At 38.2% G+C, this 15,035-nt stretch overlaps 1 protein-coding gene across 4 annotated transcripts; it reads right to left on the reverse strand.

Annotated features, from left to right (window-relative positions):
- Positions 1-9,629: 9,629 nt before the first annotated feature.
- LOC136421682 (uncharacterized) lies at positions 9,630-14,970 on the reverse strand. Of its 4 annotated transcripts, none has more exons than XM_066409157.1 (6): positions 14,807-14,970; positions 14,023-14,050; positions 13,105-13,365; positions 12,598-12,715; positions 11,280-11,518; positions 9,630-10,669 (listed from the first exon to the last, which is right to left on the reverse strand). In XM_066409157.1, the coding sequence occupies exons 1-6, from the start codon at positions 14,812-14,814 to the stop codon at positions 10,037-10,039; spliced, it is 1,287 nt and encodes a 428-aa protein (XP_066265254.1). In that variant the 5' UTR covers positions 14,815-14,970; the 3' UTR covers positions 9,630-10,036. The 4 variants fall into 4 exon arrangements, with proteins under 4 accessions (XP_066265254.1, XP_066265255.1, XP_066265256.1 ...); XM_066409158.1 differs by lacking the exon at positions 14,807-14,970 and adding an exon at positions 14,231-14,363; XM_066409159.1 differs by lacking the exons at positions 14,023-14,050; positions 14,807-14,970 and adding an exon at positions 14,231-14,364.
- Between the last annotated feature and the right edge of the window lie 65 nt (positions 14,971-15,035).

The following is a 15,035-nucleotide window of genomic DNA, read 5'->3' on the forward strand; positions in this document are numbered from 1 at the left end:
AGTTAGACTAAGAGGAATAAAATGGAATCTTTACTACAGGATTAATACATTTGTATTCTCAGACGTTTCAAGCGCCCGTCCGGCAGCTTCAATGAGGAGATGATAAAAAGCTGTTGGATGTCTAATGTTCACAAATGTTGCATTAGACTTATCAGTATAAAAATGACTGCGTCTGACTAGGTCCATCGATAGTTTCACAAATGTCACTAATCCCATTGTTTGTCATACTATAATATATATAAATATATAAATATGCAAATGAGTTATTTTACATTAATGCTTATTTCCAAAACTAATATTTTAGACAATATCACTACAGTTTGTTTTTTTTAAATCCACAAGTTGCAGAACATAAATTTCCCTGGACACATGTGATTAAAAAAAACGATAGATCGTAACAAAAATGAGAAAATGTGAATTTGTTATGAACGAAGATGACACAGGTGTAAATGTCTGTTTCGACAGGACAGTGATCCGTGTACTGTGTGATTTAAATTTACCGACATAAAATAAAATGCAATAGACACGAACAACGACTGGCAGCTACAGCATATTGTTGGAAAAGATGATTCGGTGTGACAACGACGACTCTGCAAGGACATTTTTCTTTTAAATCATCGAGTCTAACCAATTGTAGTCTTAGATTGTAAGCTGGCTGAGAAACCTCGCGCAATTTGAAACAGGAGGCTGCGAAGTAAATGATAAAGATGATTGCTTTCCAATTTTGTCGTACGCATTTTGGTTTCAAATTCTTGTTGTACGTCTAATTTTATGGACGATGGTTCTTCTGGCACAAAATATGCCGTCTGATGTATCACGAGTGCATTGCGATTTACCTTTACTTTCATATAACAGGCTTCACAATTAGAGGTTGATATTTGAAAAAAAACCCAGGTTAAGTAGATAATCATACCGAACGATTTTAACACAACCCAGAGGTGATGTCATTGAGAATGACTTGCAAAAGAAAGTGGTATTTAGTCATTGTAATTTTTTTACAAGGACACGTTGTAAAGCATGCAATTCAATGGACACAAAGAAAAAAAGACAACCATAGATGCCTTTAAAGAAGATTAAATATGAATTATTAATGACTCGGGACGGATGAAAAGAGGGCGTGTTTATGACATGTCGTGACTTGTGAACAAAATATCCCATAGGGCATCGTTGCTATTGCTGCATAGTGATCCACGCGTATACGGATATTGGGCAGTTTTAGAAATAAAGCAGTAAAAAAACATAGTGTACAAGTGTTGAAATATAACTCTAAGTGCAGATGCAAATCTCTCTGAACTCAGCCACAATGCCAGACTAACGCACATAAACAATATTTTACATGCTGACAACAAGATATTTGTAAATTCCATGGCCAATGTGTTAGACCTGGACAGACTTGCTTATGTTTTTTTTTTTTCACCAGACTAACAAGGGGTACTGGTAATTCGATATGAAACATCAACATTTGCCATGTATTACATTCCTCGACTAGAAGCGGAATGGAACAAACTCGGGACATTGGGGCTGTGACTTCACAGCAGTCTGAACTTAGGTCGTTCAAACAGCTTCTTTTCAAATCGCTTTCGAACTGGTTTCAATAGCACCCTATGTCATTCAGTGAAAGTAGATCTTGTATCTGAGACGTTTTATCGTAGAGGTGCTTAAACGTGACTTGCAAAAGCACCCCCCCCCCCAAAATGGAGAATGCAAATACAAGTGCGTCAGATGTGTCCTTGTAGATTCTAAACGACATGTTGCATACAGTACAATTGGCACAAAGAGAAAAAAAATCCTTCAAAAGATCCTTGAGAAGAACATAAAATATGAATTATTAATGATTTGGGATGTCAGAGATAAAAAGATGGCACGTTTTGACACGGCAGTCATCTATGTACTAATTTTCCCAAAGCATATGTCACTTATGAATATGATTAAGATTATTTGTGACATGCAGCAGTGAAGGTGATATTCTAGTTTCAAAATATTATTGGGTAGGCCGACTACTCTCTTTTCGCAGCCAGGGGCTGAATAGCGAGGAGCGCACAATTGCCGGGGTTCGATCGAAATTGTCTGGAGCGGCTGCCATTCGGCGCTAACTCGGGTGACCTCAATACGACAATTGCCCACTGTGCGGCCATAGGACTGTAGGTTTTGAACCACTCAAACCGGGAACGACCCCTGCTCTTTTCGATAACGTCAACGGGACAAATCAGGGAACCCCGGAATCGAACTCAGTACCTCTCACTGGGTTCTGGGGCCAAACACCCTGCCACTGCGCCACCGCGACGCCACTTTTGTTTGTTTGTTTATTTTGAAACACCTGGGTAGCCTATTCAGTGCCAATACACTGGTTTTCGATAGGGCCCAGTTTCACATATACATACATGGAAAATAAAAAACAACTTACAGAGAGAAAAGTAGACATACACGTCGGAACATATGGGTACAACTGAAACATGAAAGACAGATAACTCAAAATCATAATCCAATCCAAGGCCAAGCCACTAAATAAATGCTAATGCAAATATGAGTACGTGTTGCTATTTTTACCTGCTCTTTACGCGAAAAGTTTCTGACTTACATCATTTAATAGAAAAATCGAATAAACATGAGTGTATCTGTTAGTTATTGGTAGCACAACTATAGCTAAAGACTGTTGTCTTGGTATCAGTGTTTTTATTCATGCTGCAAAGCAAATCTGCAATCGATAGCTTCTTCACAGACTTCCAGTACAACTATTTAGGTGCTAAATTTCCTTCTTGACGTAGATATGTATTACTGTATTATAATTACAACGAGACAAATCATACTGAAAAACGAAGCAAAATATTAATCCCGATGTGTTTATGGTCTTTTTGTCGCGTCTTTTGACACACCACCGACACAAACGAAAACGCCCCTGAAGACCAAACCTGTAGAGGGCTTAAATCTACGTCACTACTTTCTGGGCACAAGAGCAACATACCGCTGTAATTTGGTAACCGTAACATCTTCAAATAAAAAGATACCAAAACCGGAAGTTCCACTGCAGCACCATAACAAGCAGCTAAGGGAACCAATATTCAATCATTTTGAAGTCTTGCAGAGACTTACCCAAGTACTAAATATCAACAAAATCCATCCAGGCGTTTACGAGTTATGGTGACACATACACACACGAAAATATTAACCTTTTTTCCAACTTAACTTAAGAAACACATCGATCGGTGAAATTAAAGCATAATGACTGACCTTCTGCTTCGTAGCCTGATAAAGAAATCCGCAGACGATGATGGTAACAGCTACCTGCAAAGAAAATGGATACAGTCAGTCGTTTTGTAGTTCTGTTGCATGGCGACAAAACACCTACTGATGTTGGTTGCCAGGTTTCAATTATTCGTCAGGTTTTATGGACGAGGATTCTGCTATCACAATAGATACCATCTGATGTGTAACGATTGCAAGGGCGTTCTCCTTTCTTCTATCATATCAAGGCTTTACTCGATAAAAATGGTACTTTAAAAAAAGGAAAGCTATTGTATGATACTCCTTTGTAAGGATCGTAGCATAACACAGAGGTGCAACATCAGTTGCAAAAGAAAATGATATTTTAGGAAATAGTAGAATAGTCCTCTTGTATAAAATACAATTCAATGAACGCAAAGAAAAAAGACATTGTCAAACAGAGAAAGGATAGAAATACGAATCATTAACGAGGAATTGGTCGAGTTTCATAGAACTGAAAAGTACAAGTTTGTAAAGCCTTTTTTGCGATTAAAAAGTAGGTAAGACATGATTCTATGTACTAAGAAACACTATTCTGTTGTTGACCATGCTTACCTTAATTTCTTCTTTTTTAAATCTCTAGGATTACTTAAAATCTTACGGAAAAAAAGCAAATACTAAACTCGTAAATGACATTTCTAGAGAACAATTTGAAACACGACAAGACGTGACAGGTGTAGCAAGCCAAATAAAGAAAAGAAAATGCAGAGGTAACTGACGGAATATATGTCCAGTCAACGACCTGTTGGATACAGTACAATAGGCACGAAGAAAACCAAAGATCCTTGAAAAGAACACGAAATATGAATTATTAATGACTCGGGATGACAGAGATGGCACGTTTATGACATCTATGTACTAAGTCTCACACAGCATATGTCGCTTTAGTAAGACGTGTTTTTGTTGTTGTTTCTTATTTGGACATGAAGCAGTGAAGGTGACATAAATATGTTTATGTATTGCTACTTTTACCTGATTTTTAATCGAACAGGTTCTGACTTATATCACTCAATAATGGAATAGAAAAGACACGTAGTGCAGTGTGTCTATTAGCTTTTGATGGAACAAATGCCTCAGCTAAAAGACAGTCTGTTACCTTCAAATTGGTATTCGTGTTTTAATATATGTTGCAAATCAAATCTACAAATGATCGCGCCTTCACAGCTTTGCAGTACAAAACCTGAGGTGAGACATTTCTTCTTGACGTAGATATTACTGTATCCGATGATAACAAGGTGAATCATACTGTAAAACAAAATCTCTGAGATGATTTTGGTCTTTTTTCGCGTCTGTTGACACACCACTGACACAAACAAAAACGTCCCTGTAGTATTAGACCAAACCTATGGGTGGGGCGGTCTAAGCTAAGTCACCATTTCATACGTACAAGAGCAATCTACCACTATAATTTGATCATCGTACCATCTCCAAATATTAATATAAAAAAACGTAAATTCTGCTGCAGCACCATAACAAGCAGCCAGGGAAACCAATACCTAATCATTTCGAGGTCTTACTAAGATTTACCCACGTCCTAAATAGAACCAGAATATACCCAGGCATTCAAGAGTTATTGTGTCGACAAATTCACATACACGAAAACATCATATTTTTTTTTCAACTTAACTTAAGAATCACATCGAGCGATAAAATTAGAACGTCATGTCTGACCTTCTGTTTTGTAGGCTGGTGAAGAGGTCCACAAACGATGTTTCCAACAGCTACCTGCAAAATAAAGGATACAGCCAGTTGTTTTTCAGTTTTGTTGACAACGCAACACCTACTGATGTTGGTTGCCCGGTTCCTATTGTACGTCAGGTTTTATGGACGATGATTCTGCCATCACAATGGATACCGTCTGATGGGTCACTGATCACGACTACAAGATCATTCACATTTCTTCTTCAATATCAGGCTTTACTTGTTAAAGATGGTATTAGATCTTGTTTCTTTATAATGATTGCAACACAACACAGAGATGGTGTCCTAAAGCATACGTTGCGAGACTAAATAATATTTCAGGAAAATACATTCATAAGAAAGTGTGTCCTTGGAGAGTTCACTCAACCTGTTGCAGAATATACAATTCACTGGGCACAAGGACAAATAGACAACAAGAGAATGAATAGAGATATGAATGACAGAGATGGAAATATGACATGTGTCAAGGATCACCGTAGAGGTAACCATCGGTGCTGTTGTTACATTAGTGAGCAACTTTTGATGTTTTGATTTTGTTTTGACGTAGAATAGTAAAGGTAACATACCCTTGGCAAAATATGAATTAGTATTGTCGAAAAAATTCGACTCTATGAGCGAATAGGTTTTGATTTGTATCACTCAACGGTAAGAAAAAGGCCCCTGCAGTGTGATATATCTATTTTCTGATGAGGATGCAGATGCGTTAGTGAAATTATCGTCTTTTATTTTGGGTGTAATGTATCTAAAGCTCTACCTAGTGCACAGCATATTTGCCACTTCCGTATTCTTTGATTTATTGATGAAGAAAATTAGTGTGGTATTTCATGGCATTAATGTCGTGAACTCTATGAATAATGGGGTTATATTAAATGCAGCGTTTGCAATCGTGTGTCCGTCCAAATTCAGAGCGGTCATCGGGGTCTTGAATTCGCAATGCGTTGATTGAAGTTTCCTCTATACTACTTTACCATGAAATAAGAGGAACGAAACCTAGAATACTCTTTGGGTGTTGAACGCTGTGTCAAGTTTCTTTTCTCTTTATTCATGGAATTTCATTCCCAACTAAATAAGGCAAATACGAATGTCCTTTAACTTAATTGGTACCCATTCGTTTTTATTCGTGTTGCTTAGCAGTAAACAGTAGCTTCTTAGTAGCTAACAGGTACACACCCTTTTTTGCAGTGCTATGTACTGTGGTATGGCACTGTTATTCTCAAAAACAAACATGTTTTTGATTTAACACAAGAAGCGCACAGATCGATGGACTGCAGCGTTTGTTCTATATTCGTTACAAGTTGCTATTGTATGTCCGAATTTCTGCAAAATGATTTTACCAGCGGTCACAAAAGAAGTCGTATGATGGTTCTCGTAATATTTGTCCTTATAGGTTTTATAATAGCCTGTTACATAACTTAAAACATATGGGACAGAAAGAAACGAAAAAAGCCGTACCCCTGAGAAAGAAGATGAAAATAAGAACTATAATTGATGAACACAGATGACACAGGTAAAAAAAAATTAAAGATGACGAATTCATCCTGAAGCAGGCCACTCATCCGATGAGGAGACCTGATCTAGTATCAAGTATCAAGTAAGTATTTAAATGTACTATAGAAGTATATATGGACTTTTTGGGCAATCGTTTTGTCAAGTGGATGAAAATTTCCAATATTTTTGGCGATTATTTGTTTTATAAACATAAACATTTGCACTTTCAAAAACCCAGAGAATTTTCAGAAAAAAAATTAAACAAGGAAGAAACGAAGGTTAGACAATATCTGAAAAAGGATGCATAATTGAAAGCAGAGCTGTTATGAAATAAAAACACAGTTCATAACCTTCTGATTTGTAGGCTGGCGTTGAATTGACCACGATATGATAACAACAGCAGGCTCTGATGTAAAGAATACAGACAGTTTTTTTCCAGTTTCGTTGACAACAAAACACCTACTGATCTGTGTCGCCAGCTTCTATTGTACGTTAGATTTTCTGCTCGATGATTAAGCTGTCACAAAGGATATTGTCCTTTCGGTCATATCATCAAACGGGCATATCATGTGTAGATGTAGTTTTTAATGGACCTGTTACATAAATTACAATACACCGAGGCAGAAAGGAGAGTCGACAACCTTGAAAATATATTTGGAAAGATGATGAAAATATGAATTATTAATTATCCTGATAGAAAAAATGACATATCTTTTGATAGGTCAGACTGACCTGTGTACAATAAAAGCCACGTGCACAGAACTGTATATATAGATAAAGTTTAATAATTGTAACTTTTTTCGGCTACAAAAGGGAATAGGATCTCAGTAGTATCATGCACCATAATCATTGCAAAAAAATAGCACTTTAATTTAGTGCAATAGTATCTCGCGCCATTGTAACGAAAATGCAGTTTAATGCAAATTGTTGATATTGGTGGTACAGCTATGCTAGCTAAAATTTATCTAATCTTGGTATCTGTGTCTCAGCATTAGCTATCGGAGATTTACAACTTGTAGCCATCTACAGCTAATGGTACAAATGTCAATGTTCCACTTGTTAAAGACACTGCCATGCTTGACATATAGCATGGCAATATTGTATTCAGTGGGACGTCCGCAATTTTATGCTCTTTCCCAAACGGTATGACAAAAAGGATAAGTTCAATTTTCAAAGAATCAATATCAATCGGAAACTCTTTTTTAAAATCACTGATGTATGTTGTAAATAACCCTGTTTGCTGAGTATCAGTTCTATTTAAAATGGTTGAAAAATGTAGCGTCATGAGGGTGTAAAAATAAACAATAACGATATGATGTTTTAAAAACATACACGACAGAATAAAAAAGATACATGCCACTGTTACTGCGGCTATAGTCTGAAGGCTCACGTCACTCATAGTTTTTACATAAAAAAGGCGAATATGACACCTTTTTATTGCCATGAAAAATTTAGATATAGTTAATTGGGGGTTGTCTGTGTGTGTGCGTGCGTGCGTGCGTGCGTGCGTGCGTGTGTGTGTGTGTGTGTGTGTGTGTGTATGTGTGTGTGTGTGTGTGTGCGTGTGTGTGTGTGTGTGTGTGTGTGTGTATGTGTGTATGTGTGTGTGTGTGTGTGTGTGTGTGTGTGCTTCTGGATTTGTAGTCAGCATAACTTAAGAACGCGGTGAACCCTTCAGTGTGAACTTAACACCACAGCAAAACGTTTTGCCCACCTATGACTGTAGTTCTATTATCATTGTTACAAACGCGAACTTAAAGCCACCGCGAACACTCCATTTTCTTCCTACCGCGAAATAAAAACCACGCGAACCTAAATACATTTACAGTTAGGCCTTTTAGCTTCATACACATCAAAACACGCACTGATTATTGGTCGCAAGTTCTTATTGTGTGGTTTTCTGGACGATGCTTCTGCTGTCACAAAAGGTGCCGTGTGATATATCACGAGTGCAAACAACCGTAGCATATCATTGTAGTATTTTCAATGGGCCTGTTACATAACACACATCACATTGTTGCCTCTTACATAAATTACATACTTTGAGCGTAAAATGCAAAGGAAGATTAACAACCATACGTTTTGGAAAGATGATGAAATTTGAATTATTGATGATCCAAGATGACAGAGAGGAAAATATGGTTTGTGATCTACAGGGAGTCGATGATACTCATTGAAACTCCGGTTACACATAGTCGAGCATGGTCCACCGACCTTACCCCTACCATGAGTGTGGTTTGGAAGCTAGGTCGGCTGAGGTTACCTGGTGTTCGGTGCGGTTGGAATAACATGTGGTCCTAATTTGATCTTTTGGTGATGGTAACAAAACGAGTTGGACTGATTAGCCTAATAGAATGTTATCTATGTACCAGTGAATGCCATACTTTGTACCTTCTACAATTGTTGTGCAATAAAGTTATTATGACGTTAAAAGACGAAGATAGCCCTTATTTGAAAATCGCGGGTTGTGGCCATTTTAATTCGTGAGAGTGTTGACAATTGGTAGGAAATCAACCTGGAGGTAGTTGTATCATTCAGCAATGAAAACAGACATGTAGTTTTATATGTAATTGGTATCATGAGAGTATACTAGTTGGCATCACACCTAGGAACCGTCGCTGTGGACGAAAAGATGTCAAGGCGACAATCAGGTACCACATGGATACGACAGGACATGATCCATCTAGCGGAGTAGTTGAGAACTACTGCCGGAATACTGGTGACTGGACCGGAGGTTTTTTTTTAGTCAGTTGAGTTTTCCAAAGAACTGACTGGATTCAATCCTGGTCTATCCTGGCATTATACTGGCTTTTACACAGTCAAGTACTCAATAAGCAGAATTTGATACCTATTACTTTTGAGTAAGTTTGCCTAGAAAAAATGCTGAATGCAAAAAAATACTTAAAAAGGACAACCTTTCTTTAACGTCTAACTTAGTGTACATATCTCTTGTTCATACTTCATTACAAACACTATTTTGCACGAAAACATCATATTTAGTATTTGCTTCCTTTGCATTTATGATAATATATAATTTTTCTTCCGAATGTAGCAGTAGTTTATGATATCAAATCTACTTGGATTATTGTTGTTTCGGGAATGGAAATATTAAAATGTTTCCATTAATTATTACCTTAAAATTTTAGTATATGATGCTTAATGTATTTCTTGTGATAATCTTTTCGGGTTGGTGTAAGATTTGTTTATTGGATCTCTCCGCAAACATGTGAATACAGTGAGAGAACAGGTGGTATCGTTTTTTCTAGCCCTTACCCTGGGAACGAATACATCATCAATAATAAGTTAAACATTTTGCACCATACATCATAAACAATATTTCATACTCCCTCGAAGCCCACTACTTTCTAGCCCCGATTATAACCTACAAATCTTCAAAACAAACATACATCGCTTTTTCCAACCTTAGCCACATTCAGTTTAAACCAATCACGTCAACTAGCTCAATGCTTAAATCAGTGTCCCCCTACGGCCTTGCATTGAGCGAGATCTCTAAGAAAAACATTATCGGTAAAATATAACATTCATCAATATCCCACATACAGTGGGAGGACATTCAAATTTGGCATCATTTATGTATACATTCAGATCCGAAAGTTAGAGTTCCATCGAGAACAAAATCGGGTTTACTGATCCCCATGTTGACATGTTGCAGAATCTTGGAAACGATCCCCATCTCCCACTCTCCCACCCAGCTTCCTCCCCCACTAGCCCCCCGACTGGCAAGAGAATGCCCAGCCTGGCTGTTCACTTTAAACACATTACGTATGTTTGCCTTTGCACTCTCGTCGACACATTTGATACCCAAAACCTCCATGACTTTCAACACCATCTCTTCCTTATACTTAGAAAGCTCCTCATACCTCAGAATCACATCAAACCATTGTGGATCTTGTTTGGTCAGCTCGTGAGCCTTTTGCATTATCTCGAGCCAAGCACATACAGAGAACCACACGATGCCATGTGGAACTTGGATGGAATCGAAAACCGGATTATCCCGCAAAGGAGTTGCCTGCAGATCATCATAATTGTTAATATAGAGACAATCTAGATTAAGAGTTGTTTGTAGCCAGTACTTCCAATATCGACCGCTGGCCATCACGTGGGCATAGGAGTCCAGTGTTCCCAGGAGGTTCCGGTAAATGAAGATGTTCTTAACTTCCGGAAGGGCCCTCTGGAGAACATCTGCTATGGGGCCAACCTAAAAATAAATCAAAATAGTGATGATGTATTTTAGTGGTCACAATTTACCCGCAATGCCAATGGCAGCATTTCTAGTGCTGAATTGATGCAGGGTTTACAGGTTCACATAATACACAACGTATACATATTTTTCAACTGTGGAACTGTCGAGAACTGTGGAACTGTCGAGAGGGTTGCGCAACAAGACCACAGAAGCAAGTGGAAACTCAGTTTTCCATATGGCTTTTAAAGATTTGGCATTAGGTTGGATGATAAAGTTCAGTTGTCACAACTGGTACAAAATCACTCCGGTGACCGCCTGTACTCTTCTTCTACGCAGCATTGCCGCTAGGTGCCGTTGCTGCATTGAAGAATATAGTCAAAATACGTGATTGAATTTGTACTTTCCTCAACACTGTTTTAGTGTTACTGGAGTATATATTTTTCTAAACCATATAGTCATGTTTGGCACCGTATTCTCCCGATTGCAGCAGCGCCACCCAGCTGCAATGTAAAAAACAACAACATTGCATTCAGGGCTTTCAGCTCTTTTTGTTAACCCCAAACTAGATATTGGTTGCATTGCCAATAATGAAATAGGTTTTTGCAAGCATGTCACGTTTACTAACCTGCCCACGCATTTTGTAACAGGTGATTGTCTTAGAAGGGTCTTCTTGAAGAAGGGTGTAGTTGAAGAGGGTGTTGGTTTGTCTGATAATCTCCAATAGCGTCTCCATACCATCTTCAGGAAATTCCTCCTTCAAAAGGAGGTACCGTCTAATGTTGGCGTAAAAGTCAGACTCTGACAACGCGTGCATCGTGCCGCTCGCTTCCAAGGCTTTGATCAGCAACGTTGAACCACATCGCACTAGTACAAAAATGTAAAACAGATATCAAAAATAGCTTTTAATTTTGGGATTTAGTAATTATAGCAATGTATCCATGATGGGTTCTAATAGCATGTCTCCGTGGCGAAAGCGGTAACGCAACCTTGCTGCTTCGCCATCTGGATCAACTTCCGTGGATCCTAGGGCCCGAGTTCGATCTTGAGGGTCGACTCCTGAGCTAGGAAATTTGTAAGGGATTGCAATCGTTATTACAGATGGTGACGTAAAGCCGACAGCCGCGTGTATGAGGTAGCTTTAGGCATAAGCCTCAAGCGCCAAGCCTCTGCACGTAAAAAAACCCCAACCCACTTATCGAGAAGAGTAGAGTGACCCGGTGAGCTTGGCCCAAAACGCGAGCCGCGCGCAGCGAAGCCGCATATTGCACTACCACTAGCTACTTGAAAAAGCATCATGATTCACCTCAATTGAGGATGCCTGCTTTACCTTTTGAACCCGCAAACACGTCGACATTTATTGCGACTAAAATTACCAAAAAAGGTACGAATGAATCCAGTAGGATTTGGTCAGAAATCAAATGTATATGACATTTTTTCAGTGATTGTTGGTCATACTTTTCTTGACAATGTATTTCCTTGTCTCTATAATGTTTAAATGATGAAATCCACAAAAACTCGATCATATTCCTTCTGAAAGCATCTATTTCACTCATCAGTGAGAAGACGGGACTCCTAATTTTTCACTGTTTTCAAACAAGTCAAGCGTCTTTATTAGCATCGTAGATTCAGAAACTTATTGTAGACTAGCAACGTAGTTTAATCTACACGTAAAAAGTCGTCGTATGGTTTGCCGACAATAATAATTTCTACAAAGCAATATCAAACTGATCATATGATAGCCGTGTTGTATTTATGTAGAGCCCCGTGAAAATCGGAACCCGGAATGTCCATATTTCTTAGTGTAACAATGGACATGCATGTGTATGAAGGAATGAAATCGATCGATTTGGACAAAACATATAGTCTACACTGATTTATTTTGAAGGTTACTATAATTTATTACACAAAGGTAAACTTTTCCCCTCCTGTGTTAAGCAACTTACTTGTCATGTAAAGAAACATGGTGGTGATGTGGGCGACGTCATTGGCCACCGTGGTACTTACATCCGCCAACTGGGAGAACGGTATAACCAGAAGCTCTTCGGCGTGTTCTCGCAAAGCCTATGAAAAAAAAATGATTAAAACAAATCCAAACACAAATGCTCAATTGTTTTTAAAACACTACATTATCCAAGCAGATGTTGCAAAAGGCCAGCAATATCTATTAGAGTGTGGATTCTGAAAAAAAACTCTAGTGTTACGGTACAGTAACCAAAAATTCTTATTGGAAAACAGCATACTAGAAATATTTCTTTTTAAATTCAGAACGAAAAAAAATAAAATTCTTTGTGTAAGAATTGACATAGACAAGACTTCCCAGAAGGTTTCTTGAATTTTCTTATTCCAATGTATAATTAAATCAAGAAAATCTTTCTCAACATAAGAAAACAAGAAAAATGAGAAAAAAATTGAAAAAAAGATTTTTGGTAGAGGTAAGTGTATTTTATTACCTCGTTGAAGAATGGCGCTTTCCTGACTGTCGACATGTCTGTCGGCTTTATCAGCACGAGTTCCTTGGTATCGAAGTCTGCGCAGCTGACAAAGTAGTCCCCGCCGTGATCTCGAAAGAACTCGGCTGGGTTTTCAACTGGTACTTTATCCTTCACCTGCTCGAAGTGGCTGATGGCTGTTGGCTTTAGGAGGTGAAATCCCATCTTCTTATACAAACTCTTACAGCGTACTTCTTGAAGATACGCCATCGATGAGTATTTCTGTGTCAGAAATAAGACCTGGACTGAGGACACTTACCCTACCAAGCTACTTAAACTTAAAATTTAAAGGTAAAAAATTCTACTGATATCTGTATGCCATGTCACCAACACAGCCCTGACTTATCATATGCGTGCCGGATATCAATTCTTTAAAGCTAATTTTATGCCTGCCAAACAAATGTTTTATTTTGCCCTCCTCCCCACCCTTTTGACGGAAGAAGGGTACAGATAAGCCATTGGAATCCTCAGCTGCCGAAATTGTGTACTCTCACTCACATAACATGAGCTATATTGCGGCCATCTACATTCGTTACGAGTTAACTTCCTTATCCTGACCATTACTACTTACATTTAGTTAGTTTCATACTAAAAATTTGCCGAACCTGCAGCATGCCAGTCAACACATTTCAAACCTATCAAATAAACGTAAAAGTAAACAGACAATGACTTTAGATGGGTATTGTATTCCCAGGAAATACTCTAGCCATGTACAAATTGTCTAAGATGTTAGTTTATCAGTTTGGATATAACATGTATCTGCTACTAATACCTTATTTCCGGATCTTTGCTTATTCCCAGGAAATACTCTAGCCATGTACAAATTGTCTTAGATGTTAGTTTATCAGTTTGGATATAACATGTATCTGCTACTAATACCTTATTTCCGGATCTTTGCTTCTTAGATCTGGAAATAAAACACAAATGTGTATCAGGTCACCACGTCGGCAGAAGACCGGTTTGACCACTCCAGTCACGCATGATAAAACTTGGAACATCTCATTTTACACAGACGTCATAGAAGAAGCAAACCACTATAATAAGAATGGAGAAGCAAATATAGAATAGATACGCCAAAAATACTTACTAAAGCAACTTGATAAAGTTTTGAAACAGAAGTTTCATTCAGACAGCATCCGCTATTTTTTGTCAGTGGCTAAGGAAAGAACTGGCAGAACCGGGTTTTAGACCAAAACTCTTAATAGATATGTTAATGAAGTGAAGACAATCTAAGATACCAAGTGAAAACAAGGCTGTATGCTAATGACTGATAAGCTCCTGTTGTTTTAGGACCCAATACATAAAATTGATCTACTCTGTTATATACACCATTAGTTGTGTTTAACTGTATCCTTTCAGTTCTCATTCTGGCACGAAGTTGAAAATGAGAGATGGTGTCATCTCGTCAGTTAAACACCCCATTAGGCATTACTCCGGTGGTAAGGAATTCCTCTCGTCATGCCCTTTTTATTGCACTGTATGAAAAGTAGTCAACTGGGTAAAACTGGGTACAAAGGTCTTTGCATAAGGTTTTTTTTCTGCCAACCAAAATGCCTGGTAGGAAATGTGAAATAACTGTGACTTTTGCAAAAATTTGGAAAAAATTATTATCATTCTAGCCAATTGACTTTTCTCATAGGCCTTTGGGTACTGTTAAACATACCTCAACATGGTTTACATCGTCTCGCAATTCCAATTTTTCCCTGATCGTCCTCTTTGGGGTTGTCATAACCCGGATACAGCCCAGAACGTCATTTCCGGGTGCCTCGATCCCAATGTTGGTAAAGACTTGCCAGTACTTCATGCACTCCTACAGTTTTGGAATTGATGTTGGTTTAGTTTCAGGAGAGCAGTAGGGATTCAGAACACCTTCGGTAACTTAGTTTACATAT

This window comes from Branchiostoma lanceolatum, chromosome 16 (assembly GCF_035083965.1).
Source record: "Branchiostoma lanceolatum isolate klBraLanc5 chromosome 16, klBraLanc5.hap2, whole genome shotgun sequence".
Classification (NCBI taxonomy): domain Eukaryota; kingdom Metazoa; phylum Chordata; class Leptocardii; order Amphioxiformes; family Branchiostomatidae; genus Branchiostoma; species Branchiostoma lanceolatum.